We start from the raw sequence: 14755 nt of genomic DNA on the forward strand, positions 1-14755 counted from the left end.
TATTCCTCAAGAGACGGAATCGCAGATGTCGCCCATGTAGCTGTTATCTTTGATCGCTGTTGCAGCCCGTTTACTCATGGTCTTTCCTTCTTCTGCCATTTTTTGCAATGCTATTTGTGCCATTGCTGGAGCTTGTTTATCTCCAAACATGAGGACTGTCTTCACATAGGTGTCTGGTACTCAGGTTGAATCCTGGTTTTGCCAGAGAAAATAGTGGACATGTTGATCTTATAGGGGTATCATTACTTGGTGGCACATTTTAGAAATGTTGCCAGAGACTGCGACTTAATTCTCTCGGAATCGGAGGATTACACCAAATAGACTGTTCAGAAGATCCGGACCTTTCCGGAGAAGATAGGACTCCTTGATGGGAAACATAATGAACTAAACATAGTGAATAATTCATCTCGTTCATTTCAATATTTTTTTTGTCGTAAGCTGCTGCCTGTTCCGGATTCTTTAAAAGTTGCCTTTCTGTGGCTTCTAACCGTTTTACAGCTTGGGGTCGATCGTCTGGCAACTGCTTTGGCTCTCTTTTCCACGGGTACGGAATTAACTATTTATTTCCTACTTTCTTGCACCATTTTTCAATCAAAATCTGCTGTTTGCGTTTAACCTAACTGAGAAGTTGTTATGCAGAATACGGTAATTCGACCATGTTATTTGTTCTAGTGAATTTACAGATTGACCATCAGAATTAGCAGAACAACATTCGCCAGAACCTGATAGACACCGCATCTTTCTCAATGTTTTTGTCTACAATTTCCTTGCATCCTTATAAGGAAAGTGAATTTTATATCTACAGTAAATTTTAGAACAGCTTGCATATTGTAAATGTACCTCATCAAAGGGCTTGTTTATTGCTACCATTAAGAGCCGGTAGCCGCCTATTACAAAACGTTAAGACTTTATTCATTTTGGGGTTCTCTTCCCAGCTATGCATGTTAGTTCATTGAATTGAATTGAAATATGTACTAGGAATAGGTATTTACTGCATACACACTTTTAAACATTTATACAAATAATACAATACATGCATACTTAAGTACAAATAGATCTTTTTCGCTTGCTTCATTCACTCAGCCTTCTTTAGTATCTCCTTACAGAAAATGCTCTACTTAATGCCCACCTGGGAATCGAACCCATATTGTTGACCAGGCTTAGTTTAAGGTGTTAAACTCTACATTCCATTAAGTCAAAATAGAATATTCACATTGTGTATTGAGACTGCCTACCTTGAAATTCAGTCAGACAGGTTAAACTTTCCTGCTCAGTTTCAACTAGAACACCACGTTTCTTTTTAAATAGGTTTAAATAAATAACACAACTGAGTTGCAGTTGGTCTGGCTTCATCAAATGTGCAACAAAATTGAAAGGCCTCTATAATGTTCTTGGCTTAGATTTATTTTTGCATTTATGTAAAATATGCGACACCGTAATATATCCCTCTATCACTTTTATATAGTCCACTTATAGTCCACTTTCTTTCAGGCGTGCCAGTATTAAATCAAAAGTATATGCTAGCAAAACAACAACTAACTCAAGCAAAACAATGACTCTCATTTATATTTGGCTGAACGCCTACACATGCATGCATGATTGCACAAGTTGATGCAAATGGCATCAACACACCGGGCCCTAAATACGGAATGTATTTACAAAATATACATTAATGTATTTACAAAATATACATTATCTGTTCATTGTGAATATTGTTCCAGTCCCTTGATTGTTTCCAATAAGCACGGTTTTTTAATGGGTCGATCCAAAATTGTTGATTTTGTTCTCACTTTTACTCTACGGACTAACCCTTTACAATCTTTAAACACTTCTGTTATTCGGCCAATTGGCCACATATTTCGAGCAGTCGATTGGTCAACCACCAAAACTATATCTCAAACTTGGAAATTTCTTTGTTCCTGGTTACATTTTTTGTCTTTCTTGTAACTGTGGCAAATACTCTCTCGTCCAATGCCTCCAAAATAGGTCGGATAGGTATTGCACCTGTCGCCATCATCATTTTGAATAAAGATCGGTTTTAACAATTATACCTGGGGGCAATGAAGGCTCTTGACGAAGAAGGAGATGGTTTGGGGTTAAAGGTTCTAAGTCCATTGGATCGCTAGACACTTTAGTAATATGGCGATTGTTGACAATTGATTCTACTTTGCACATTAGGGTGTGTAGAGCTTCATTGTCGAGGGTTTGTTCTTTAACTAAGGCATCTAATACTTTTCGTATAGTACGGATGCACCTCTCCCATACTCCTCCGTGGTGGGATCCTGATGGTGGGTTGAAATGCCATTCAATTTCTTTCTGAAGAAGAAATTCGTGTATCTGACTCTGATTCCATTCTGTGATGTTATCTTGAAATTATTTATTTCCACCGACCAGGTTGGTACCATTATCCGATAGTATTGTTGAACTTGACCTCTTCGAGTGATAAATCTGCGTAAGGCCATAATGAAGGAAGAAGTGTCCAACGAGTTGCTAATTTCCAAGTGAATAGCTCTTATTGCAAGGCAGGTGAATACAACTCCATATCTCTTAACCATTGTCCGTTTTTGTTGAACCAAGGAGGCTTATCAGGGCTTACTCTTGTAAGGGGTAAATCTCCCATCTTTTGCTTGCCAGTCTGCGTTTACATTTGAAACATTTTAATAATGCTCGTCTCACCATAGAGTTCGCGCTTATGATCCAAAACCGCTGTCGTAGTAAGGCTAAGACATGTCCCCGTCCCGAATGTCCGGATTCATAATGAAAGTGTGCAATGATCAGTTCTACCACGTAACTATTTTTTGGTAAGATAATGGGATTCTTTGCATCTTTCCTTAGCGATGCACGATTTAAACGGCCACCAACGCGTAGTAAGCCGTTATCAATAATTTGATCTAACTTGATCAATAAGCTGGACGTCGTTATAGAGTTTCCTTTACGTAGAGTACAGAGTTCTTTCCGGAAAAGCTTGTGTTTGTAGGTATTTTAAGATACTCTCTTCTGCCGCTTTAGGTTCTTGCACAGTAATACTACCATCTTGACGATTTTCTTTACCATTGAGATTTCGATTGCAAAATTTAAACCGCCAGCGAATGCATCTTGCAACGAATTTTTGTAAACGTAGCCAAGATGAAAATTTGCGAAATATGTTCATTAAATAGTCCTGTTTTTCTACTGCTTGGAATAAGGCAATTTCATCTTTTACTTCAGGATCGTTACCAAGAATTTCTGTTGGAATAGGTACGTCTTTTTGGCCAGTTAGCTTTAGGTTCTCTTAAGAATTTCGGGCCTGATATCCATCTTTCATTCTGAAGGAATTTGTTGAGAGATTAATTACGAGATGCGTCGTCAGCTGGATTATCTTTACTATTCACGTATTTCCATTGCTGTGGGGTGGAATGAGATAAGATATAGGCAACGTGGTTTGCAACGTAAGTGTGGAATCCCTTCAAGTTATTATTCAGGTATTAGATTGCCGTAGTACTATCCGCCTGAAAGGTTGAGCTTTGAATTGGAATTTCCAACTCTCTAAGTAGGATTCTTTCGAGTTGGATAGAATTGGTGGCTGCAGCTAATTCCAGTCTTAGTACTGTCATGGATCGCAGCGGTGCAAGCCGTGACTTCGCAATTAACAATGAACAGTGGACCGCATTAATCCTCTTCTTGTCAACAGTCTCTTTTTTACGTCAATGTTATAACCGAGTGTGTCCGTACTAATGTGTCCAAGTGCTCTTTTGGTTGGAATGATGCTTTTACAGAGGTCCAAATCCTTCACGTTTGTTGATCGAAGCTCTCTTGGAACGGATACCAACACTAATAGATTGTTACTTGTCCATTTAGTCAAAATAAATCCACCTTTCAACATTACATCTCGTAGTTTCTTGGAGCACTCTATTCCTTCTTTCGTAGGCACTGACTTTAAACAGTTGTCTACGTAAAAGTTTTTCTTCACTGTGTTAATCACTTCTTCCGGATAGGATGTAAATTTATCGTCCGCGGTTTTACACAGTGCGTAATTGGCACAGCTTTGCGACAAAGTTGCTCCAAAAAGGTGTACGGTCATTTAATACTCTTCTATATCTTGAGTTGTATCGCCATTTGGCCACCACAAAAAACGCAGTAGGTCTTGCTCATACTCTGGAACTCTTACTTGGTGAAACATCCCTTCCACATCTGTCATAAGTGGGACTTTCTTCTCTCGAAATCATAATAATACGCCTATCAACGTGTTTGTCAGATCGGGTCCCTGATATAGTTCGTTATTTAAGGATGTTTCATGATACTAAGCGGAGCAATCGAAAACTACGCATATCTTTTCTGTTTTTTTTTGGATGGTATACTCCGTGGTGGGGCAGGTACCATACTCTTCCATCTCCACGTTGAAGCTTCTCAACTGGAATTTCCTTGGCATAACCCTTCTCGATTATGTCTGCTATGAACTTGCAGTAATCACTATGGAATTTGGGATTCTTCTTGAATTTTTCTTTCAAGTAACTCATTCTTTTCAAAGCTTGAGCCCGATTATTAGGCATCTTCAAAGCTGCATCTATAACTGGAGGAGAAATTTCATAGTGTTTGTCTGGTGTTTTCCTTATTGAGCTTTCGACAATATCCATGAATCGTAGGTCGTCTCGAGACATTTCCTTAGTGGCACACGTGACACATGGGGTTTGTTTCGGTTTTCATGAAGAAATTTGTCTGTTCAACTGAAACCGGTTTTCTTCCCGTCGGGCCACTTATTACCCAGCCAAACTTTGTTCTACTTGCGTATGGTCCACTGTCTTGGGAATGCACAATTTCTTTAGCCTGTAGAATTTTGGGCACGTTTGAACCAATAAGCAAGTCTACGCAGGATTTGTGGTTGAGACAAGGTAAAATTCCCCTTTCTTCCAAATACGGCCAATTATCGACGTCTTGTTGTGTTGGTATTTGGTTCTTTGACACTGGAATATTCGGGCGACATAAAACGTCTTGTAACATGAAAGACCAGTTTTCATCTTACTTTTGAGTTACTGGTAGAACAGATCATCGCACACTTTCATTATGAATCCGGACATTTGGAACAGGAATATGTCTTAGCCTTACTACGAGAGCAGTTTTGGATCATAAGCGCAAACTCTATGGTGAGACGAGCATTATTAAAATGTTTCGAATGTAAACTCAGACAAGCAATCACTGGCAAGCAAAAGATGGCAGATTTACCCCTTACAAGAGTAAGCCCTGATAAGCCTCCTTTTACTAATGTGGGAGTCGATTACTTTGGTCCATTCTTTGTTCAACAAAAACAGACAATGGTTAAGATATATGGAAATTAGCAACTCCTTGGACACTTCTTCGTTCATTATGGCCTTGCGAAGATTTATCACTCGAAGAGTTCAAGTTCAACAAATACTATCGGATAATGGTACCAACCTAGTCAGTGGAAATAAAGAATTACAAGATAACATCAAAGAATGGAATCAGAGTTGGATACACGAATTTCTTGTTCAGAAAGAAATTGAATGGCATTTCAACCCACCATCAGGATCCCACTATGGAGGAGTATGGGAGGATGGATCCGTACTATACGAAAAGTATTAGATGCCTTAGTTAAAGAACAAACCCTTGACGATGAAGCTCTACACATCCTAATGTGCGAAGTAGAATCAATTGTCAACAGTCCCTCTATTACCAAAGTGTCTAGCGATCCAATGGACTTAGAACCTTTAACCCCAAACCATCTCCTTCGTCAAGAGCCTTCATTGCCCCCAGGTATATTTGTTAAAACTGATCTTTATTCAAAACGACGATGGCAACAGGTGCAATACCTATCCGACCTATTTTGGAGGCGTTGGACGAGAGAGTATTTGCCACAGTTACAAGAAAGACAGAAATGGAACCAGAAACAAAGAAATTTCCAAGTTGGAGATCTATTTATATCTTATTTATATTTGGCTGAACGCCCACACATGCATGCATGCTTGCACAAGTTGATGCAAATGGCATCAACAGCCTCTGCAAGTTGACACCACTGGGTAACACACAAATTTTCGTTTTTGGCATCATGTTTAGGTTTCCGGTCTCATGTAATCTGTCAATGCTTCGATAAATGTGCTTCGATAAATGTGCATCCACAACAAGAAAAGCCAATTGGCTTAAATTTGCAGGCAGAGAAAGGCCATAACTGAATACCCTGTTGTTACAGTTAAACTTACATACGTTTTGCAAACAAGAATTTGCCAAAACTTTGCACTACCTACAATTAAATCTAATGGCCACCGGAATACAATAAATTGAAAATAGGGGTGGTTTTTGCAAGATATATCCTAGGTTTTTTCTGCCAAAAACTTTTGTTTTTGCACTAATCTACAATTTTCCATGATTGGGTGTGTCTTGTTTTCCAGGTAACTTTGGTAACTGCACATTCATAGACCCTTAAAATGCTTCTGGGTAAATGGAAGTTATACAAATGTATAATTGCAATGTGGATTGTGGAAGTATTGGTTTGAAATGTAAACAGTTAAAAAGTTGCATGCTTATTAAATTTATCATTTTTTTCATATATTTTATAAGAACATGGTAACAAATGACAGTATTCTCCAAGTCGTGGACTTAATAATACTCATGCAGCATTTCAACAGTACAACACAATTTATACATTTATACATTCTGGATACCAAAAGTGACTTCATTTGTAAATCAAGAGATCGACTTAAACCAAAGCCAGCGAGCTTGCAGACAATCAAGCATTTTTCTGCACGCTTTCATGAACATACTGTCCTCACCAACCTCCCAAGAGAGCTTGCTGTAATGCTGCTTTGAAACTAAAAGATTTCCTGGCTTTAGGACTCTGTGGGCAATACATTTGTTGTGTAGATACTCCAAACTCACCGAATGCTGGTGGCTCTCTTAGTCTCATTGAACAGTGTCGCTTTCTTCACAAAATGGGACTTGGAATCAATTGACTCGCCTTTTATCTTTTTCATAACCACAAGTTCTGCTTTGCCTTTTAATTTTCCAAGGTACACTGACTGAAGAGAATCAGAACCTAACTTCTTTCCTTCTGGGACAATCTCCACTCAAATTTGGGTAAACCCAGGTCTTTTTTGGGGTTTTTTTTTATCAAAATTGGAATTTTGAAACTTGTTTCCATTTTTAACAATGGCTGCAAGCCCCGTGATTTTGGGGGTTTTTCGATTTTGGCGCATTTTCGATTTCGTCTTTCATCGACATTGATCAGAACCACACTGAGTACTCTCGGTAAAACAGTTTTCTGGCATGCATTGAGAAATATTTGAGCACATATCAGCTATGTCAAATATTAGAAATTTTATTTAACTGTTTTGGGGTTTTGTCCTTCAACTTTCCATTCCTTTACCAATTTAGTCCAGTTTGCATTTTACTAATTTAGTCCAGTATGCGTTTACTAATTTAGTCCAGTCTGCATTTTACTAATTTAGTCCAGTCTGCATTTTACTAATTTAGTGCAGCCTGTGTTTCACTAATTTAGTCCAGTCTACGTTTTAGTAATTTAGTCTGCATTTTCTGAGTCCAGTCCGTGTTTTACCATATGCCCTGCAAAACTAAATAATATACAATATCTGGAACTTGTCACCACATTGATGTTCCTTCCACGTAATCAGAATACACATTCTGACTTTTTCTACATAGCATGACTTCTCTGGACCACTTCATTTCAGACAAAGCTAACTGCACAATCATTTTTTAAAGGTCAACCAAGATGGCGCCAAGTTTAGAATTGAAAACTTTTTGTCACATGATTACAAACTAAGAAGAGGACTAAAATGATCCATTTTGCACTGATTATACTGACAATAATTAGTTGTTCAGTAATTTTTTCTTATGATTATAAGAATTATCATAAAATTTCCAGTAGATAGTCTGGTAAAATGTTATTACAATGTGTAGTGATTTTAAATGAACCTTAGTTTTAATAATATTCTTGTATGTTTGCATGGTGACAGTCGACAAGTAATTTAGCTTGTAGGTACACCACATAATAAAAAGATGTCAGATTATGATTTAATAAGAATTTATTTCCGCATCCGTTCTTAAAAGAAATCAGCCAAAACTATTTCCGCATTTAATGTTTTGTTCTTACAAAAGTCAATTAATATTGTCCTTACAAAAGTCAACCATAAACTCTGTACACCAAGTTTTATCGAAAATTGCTTCCACTTCAGGGTGATTATCACCATCATATGAATACCTTGGAGAAAGGTAAAGGAGAGCTAATTATAGTACGATGACCTGGAAAAGATGCGACAAAGTACCGTGTTGAGGACTTTTCACCCTGTGCATTTTGTTTCAGGTTTTTTCATGATCGCACAAATAAGAGTCATCCAGCAAATACAAGGATTTTCAGCAATCTGCTAAAATGTTGACTGTTCCAATCATCATTGGGACTGATAATGCAGCTCTCAGCAAGATCTTGTGCTGGATGAATCGCAGCACTCAGGGCATTCCTGTTACAGAAAGATGAGCAAAGAGATAGAGCTATAAATCACTCTCTCACTCACAGTTCCTCACTCACTGAATGCCTCACTCCAACTAACTCTCTCGCTCTCGTGACCAACATAGATATATACAACTAGATATATACAACAATAGTAACTCTGAATAAAGTAGGCATTTTGATTCAACCTTTCGACTTTATTTAGTCATCATCAGGAATGAAAATACTCAGGCGTTCCTGCAATTATAGTCATATATGCGTTGCAATTACTAGACAGCTAAATTTATTTTAAATATGAAATAGTATTCATTCTAATAGTTCCTAATAACTCTATTTGTACATTTCATCTTATGTACTATACTGAGTGTACAGTTTTGTGAATATTGAATATTAATTATACTATAACTTTGTTTACAGGAGTGTCAAGTTTAAATAAAAAAATGCAAAAGTCAGAAAAAGTATGTAAATATTTTTACATTTCTTTTATAACACTTTCCCCTTGATAAGTAAAATTGTCTTGCATTGAACAGAGAATAATACTCTTGTGTTATTGTGCAACATGAGTCAATGGTTTAACTAGACACATGGGCAGAGAGGCTAGTTAAACCATCAAGTGTCATCACGTTTCCCTCGATTAATAAAATTGTTTGACATTTGACAGTGAAATAATATAGTAGGCTGCATCACATAACAATGCAACTCAATGGGCAAGTTTATTTTTTGAATGAATGATTATCATTTATCTAGGTCTTCAGATGAAAAGTGTCAATGTTGAAGAAAATTAAGGCATGCAATGCATACTATTATGTAAAATAAAAACTTAACATCACCCAATGTCGAATTTATTTAGTAAGTGACAATATGTAAGTTTTTTTTGTCTTCACAGGCAGTGATAATTTTATGTGTTGGTATCTCAAACAATGGAACTTGAAGATTCCATGCAGTTTACTACAAAAGATGATAGTGATAAACTGTCCAAGTTACAGGAAGCATTTGTTGACTTTGACAAAGTAGTACAGGAAATTATGCAGCTACAAGATGATATTATTGCTTTACAAAAGATCTTGCAAGAAAAAATGTGGGACTTTACAGTTCCTGGATGGCGTGAAGCAGGCATAAGTAGCATTGAAAACCTCAGATGCCTGTGAAAGGTCTCGAATACAAAGACAGCAAGATTGGTAGGTTTTATGTGAAAATTATATATAATTTTTATAATATTACACCCATTTGTAAATCCTGAACGTCGATTAGTTATAAGTTGTGTTGACTCAATTTCTACATGGAAAATATCAAAACAGAAGATGTTTTATATTTTTTAAATGTCACCCCTTCGAAATACATTATTTTTACATTATATTCTACTAAATAGACAGTAGATGTTTTGTACTGGTATAGTCAGACTTTGCCCTCTTTTTAATACCTTTTATACATTTGGTAATTGTGTGAACTTTATATTTCATTTGTAATATATATCTTAGAAACACATGATGAGCTGAACAAGACTTGGGAACAATTTCAAGACCGAAATTTGCTACCTAAAATGGATATAGCCCAAAATTTGGTTGGACTGTCAAGTGAGGAAATTAAAGCATCCACAAGTGACAAGTTGCAAGAACTAGCAAGTGGCAATGCACCAGAACCTAACCAGACTCGGCAAGAACCAAGGAGGCATTACATTATAGAAATACCACCAGTTGAAAAAGATTTTCCTGATCTCGTTGGAAAACCAACACGAATTTTTCCTCTGCCCATTTCCCATGAGAATCAGTGCAAGATGTTTGGACTAGCAAGTAACCTTGACTTATTCACGAAAGAATTTGGTTTTCAAAGTAAGACGAATTCCATGCATGTGCCACTGAGAAGCTCTGGAGAGGATTTCGCTCTTGACAGGGCATATGAATGCTTTGCCTTCATGAAAACCTTAGAAAGGCATAAAGAGCACCAATTGGAATATGAAAATATCTTGAGAGGGGAAGCAGCAACCATTTCTGAAGATGATGTGGCTTTAAGCAATGCCAACAATTTGTTGGTAGTTATGGATGAAGAAGAAAGACTCTACCAGTGAAGAAGATTAAGGCCAATATTATACTATGTCCATAACTTTGCTATTTTCTATGACACATAGTAATTAAATAGACCTTTCCAGTAATTACGTCACAATTTCACTGTTTTCAGCTTAGGATCACAGTTTAAATGGAATGTATTCCAGGTTCTTTTTTCTCAGGCTATGTTTTGGCTATGTGCAAAGAAGAAAAACATCCTAATTATATACATATACAGATTTTTTATTTTGAACAGTAAATGTGGAAATAAGCGATAAAACGGAAACGAGGCTCAGGGTGCAAAGACCTTGTTAAAGACCGTGTTAAAGCTTATTTCAACATTTACTGGTCAAAATAAAAAATTATTTCTCATGCATGTGTTGAAGAAAGACATTTTGCTCCTTTAGACATAACTTGTGGGAGTAAAACTTAAAATCCATTTCATCTAAGTTAAAACTATGAAGTTATTATTCAGCCTTTTTAAATTTAGTATGGCCTTTGGTAAATAGATCTTACCATCATTTTCATGTAACATTTTTTCTATATTTTCACGATAATATATATTTTTAAATTTCCTATGTGAATTAACAAATATATATTGACCCCTCCTCCCCTGGAAATACCCCTTAGGAAAATACACAAAGAACTCCCCCCCACGATCTTTATTGCTGTAAGCATGGCGACCTGAGGCTAATGAATATGGAACATCTTAAGTGGTGTCAGTTGTTATGCAAAATAGGGTTGAAGGAGGTCAATGAAATATTAGACAAGCACTTTGAAAGTATTTTTACGACCTTGAGCGATCTAGCGTCAAATTCATAAGCGATCAAACCTTGACTGAACGACTTTCAGCGCTTAGAGACGAGTGGTTTCCTGCTAGAGACCAATATGAAAGATCTGTGATCCATTTGGCATCATTCAACGGCAATACGGGGCTAGTTTGCTGCTTAATATATTCAGGGTGTCCTGTGAACCTAAGAGATGGTATTGGACAAACACTGTTAACTCAGGCTCTTCATATGGGGCACACATTATTGGCAAAGGTTATTGTAGAATGCGGTGCTTCCGTTACAGATGAACTATTTCCAGATACTGTGCCTCTGTTGCAAATAGCCAAAGTTAAGCAAGATAAGATAATGATAAACATTATTGAACAAAAAATATTGGAAGAAGTAGTAATCAGCCATGTTGAATCATTTTACCGAAAAAACTCAAGCGGGTCTGAAATGGATGACAGTGTTGCTGGGTTGAATTTTGCACATGGTCTGAACATCAACGTCAGTGATCAAAAGAACACTGTTCTAATTGAAGGCTGCTCTGGTTGTTGTCCAGACGTGTATGGGTGCCATACACCTGATGGTGGAGATTTCAACTGTCTCGAGTATGTGAACGAGTGCATAGCCCGCACAGGTGGATTTTGGCATGTAGTGGATTTTGGCATGTGGTGGTAAATCCATCTTCCTTCAAATCCAATTTTAAAGAGAATAACTACAATAATAATGAAGAAGCCCTAATGGATTATGATGATGGACTTTCTATCGCCATGATAAAGAATTTTGAAAAATCATCTAGTTTTCCCACAACACCAGAATTGGACAAATGTCTGAAGGAAACCAAGTCCCATAACACGGTCTTACTTGCCAAATTGAAGGAAGAGCAAGATGCAGTTTTTCTGTATCATTCCCAGTGCATCAACCATTTAATGCCCATAACTAGGTGGTATAAGGAATCAGTCAGGTATGATCATATATACTTATCTTATCCACTAATAAAGCCTGCATCTTTCAGGCAGAATAAACTTATATTTTAAGAATGTATTTTAATTGATGAATAGACTGGGAGGTGGGCTCAGGGTTAAGATTAGAATATTCTCATGCTATCCATCAAAATTATCATGCCATATAATTAAGGCAAAATAAATTTGTTCTATCTATAATATGGTAAATATTTTTTATTTAACCCTCTCGTGCTCAAGCACTTCCCTGTGATGAGTAAAATCATCTGCTGTTAGATAAAGTAAAATACTAAAGTGTCAGGCTGGGGACAAGAGGGTTAACCTACATATTCTGGGATTCATGTGGGATACCAAGGTTTTGACACCTGATATCTAAAATTGAAAAGTGAGATTTTCATTATACTACAATGCCTCCAAGCATGATTGATGGCTTACCGGACTAGTAACTTAGTACAACAAAAAGTTAAAATCTACCATGCCTACAATATTTTTTCTTTGGCAGTACAAAGTAAGATTGAATGGGTTAATGAATGTTTTCCCAAAAAGTAGCTTACATGTGTATGGGAGTAAGCTTAATGTATAACATTTCATTGACAACATTTCAATGCATAACAATTAAATTTCTACAAAATGTTTATAGGTATAAGAATGGCAAAGCTTTTGAAGGTGTATGGATGATTTGTCCTGCTCTTTTTTCTCAATTGAACAAGATAAATTACCAGGACGAAGCAATCACTCATACTGTCAATGCTATAGCCAAATGGCCACTCGCATATCGTCTAATGTACCGGAGGAACAGGACAGTTAGTTTAGACGGTAAAGATGGAAAACAATTGGCTGGAGATGAATGGGTAGAAGCAGTTTGCATCTGCCCAGAGCTCATTCTCCATGGTAGAACTGATGTCCTGTAGTGTTCATTTGTTGGAGCTGATCAGAAAATGTACAAATGTAAGGAAATTGCATCAATTGTACTATTAAATTGTACAGTAAATTGTACTATTTGTCCACTCTAATTACACCACTACTAAACTATTACTATTACACTATTACTAAACTTGTCGTTGCAGATTTGTCATTACTTTTATCACCAAGGTATTACATATTAGGTGTCATAACGAGAAACACTTAACCTGAGGGCCATCAGATCATGTGCTTTCGGTCCAAGAACTAGCTGAACATATAAACTTTTATCCTTCTTTTGACTATTTTCTGCCAGAATACCACTGTTAATTAGCGAAGTAGCACAGTACAATTGGCAACAATAACTTTGCACTCTCCTTTTACCCATTTAGAGTAGCTATTTGATTTCACTTCTTCAGATAATTTTCCATTATATTTAACACAGTCAATCCCATTTTTTAAAAGATCAGCATGAATCAACGAAACATCCTTTGGTAAAACACAGTATATTATTCCACTATCATCCTTTCTCTCCAAAATGAAGCTTTTCAAGTCATTGTCAAACATGCTTGTACGTTCTTGAACTTTCAAAAACAGATCCCCTCGAAAAATTGAAGATCTAAATACAACCAAACCATTGAAAACATGCTTAAGTTCATATTCAACTTTGGCAGGAACTGTTGCACTCAACAAAAGTTTAGGGCAGGGAGTCTTAGCTAACTCTTCACATACCTTCCTATATATTGGGTGAAAAGTGTTACCCCAGCTAATAATGGTATGTGCTTCATCAAACACAATCCTTTCTAATTCATTCTTCTCAATCATGGACATGACAGTACTGTTGAATTCTTCATCCTTGAGCATTTCAAGTGTTCCAAAAACAATCTTATATTGTTTAATATTCAACTGCTGGGTAGTTTGTACTTCCTTTGGAACATCTCCAGTAAATTTACCAGCTGGTATGCTGAGATTATGATATCTAGCAAGAATATCATCTATCAAGGATAATATGGGAGAAACTACCAAAGTTGTCTTTGCATAAATTACAGCAGGTAAAAGTGTTATCACCGCAAAGCCATGAATTTCATGAAGACAAAAAGCAAATTTCGTAGCAGCTTCAAAACTTGACATTGCTTTAACCACACACTCTATTTTGTAACCTTTTATTTTAAAATTCGATGCATTATTAGGCCACAATGGAGGAGCAGCAGAAAGTTTTTCCAGCGCTTGAAGTAAAATATTATCATTGCATTCTTCGCCATACTGAGTATGTGTGCTGAGTCAATGAGCAAATTTCTTTTTTTTAGCACTTAATTTCGCTGTTCTCTCCCTTACTTTGTAGATTTTTAGTATGCGCGAGTCATATGCGCAGAATTGACAGACCATGTCGATTTTTGGCAGGCAACTCTCCTTTCTTTCTCTTTCCGCTTCGTCCCCCTTCCAGCCTCAATCCCCTTATATTCAGTTACACTCGGCCAAAACATATATCCAATTACACTCAGCGAAAATATAAAATATTATGAACTCCATTTCTCAAAGGTTTGCTGTTTGGGATTACATAGGTTTCCTTACTTACAGTACTAAGGTAAAGGTAAAAGAATATGTGATTCCAATTACAAAGACCAC

The 14755-nt window shown here is 36.8% G+C and overlaps 1 protein-coding gene across 1 annotated transcript; it reads right to left on the bottom strand.

Annotated features, from left to right (window-relative positions):
- Positions 1–13459: 13459 nt before the first annotated feature.
- On the bottom strand, positions 13460–14260 carry LOC114518604 (mediator of RNA polymerase II transcription subunit 34-like). Its single transcript, XM_028538618.1, has one exon. The coding sequence runs from the start codon at positions 14258–14260 to the stop codon at positions 13460–13462; it is 801 nt and encodes a 266-aa protein (XP_028394419.1).
- Between the last annotated feature and the right edge of the window lie 495 nt (positions 14261–14755).

This window comes from Dendronephthya gigantea, unplaced genomic scaffold, assembly GCF_004324835.1.
Source record: "Dendronephthya gigantea isolate DGI-Jeju-01 unplaced genomic scaffold, DenGig_1.0 000011F, whole genome shotgun sequence".
NCBI classification, from domain to species: Eukaryota; Metazoa; Cnidaria; class Anthozoa; order Malacalcyonacea; family Nephtheidae; genus Dendronephthya; species Dendronephthya gigantea.

Excerpts from the sequence above, each read along its gene's own strand:
- LOC114518604 (XM_028538618.1), bottom strand. The coding sequence starts at position 14,260 with ATGTCAAGTTTTGAAGCTGCTACGAAATTTGCTTTTTGTCTTCATGAA.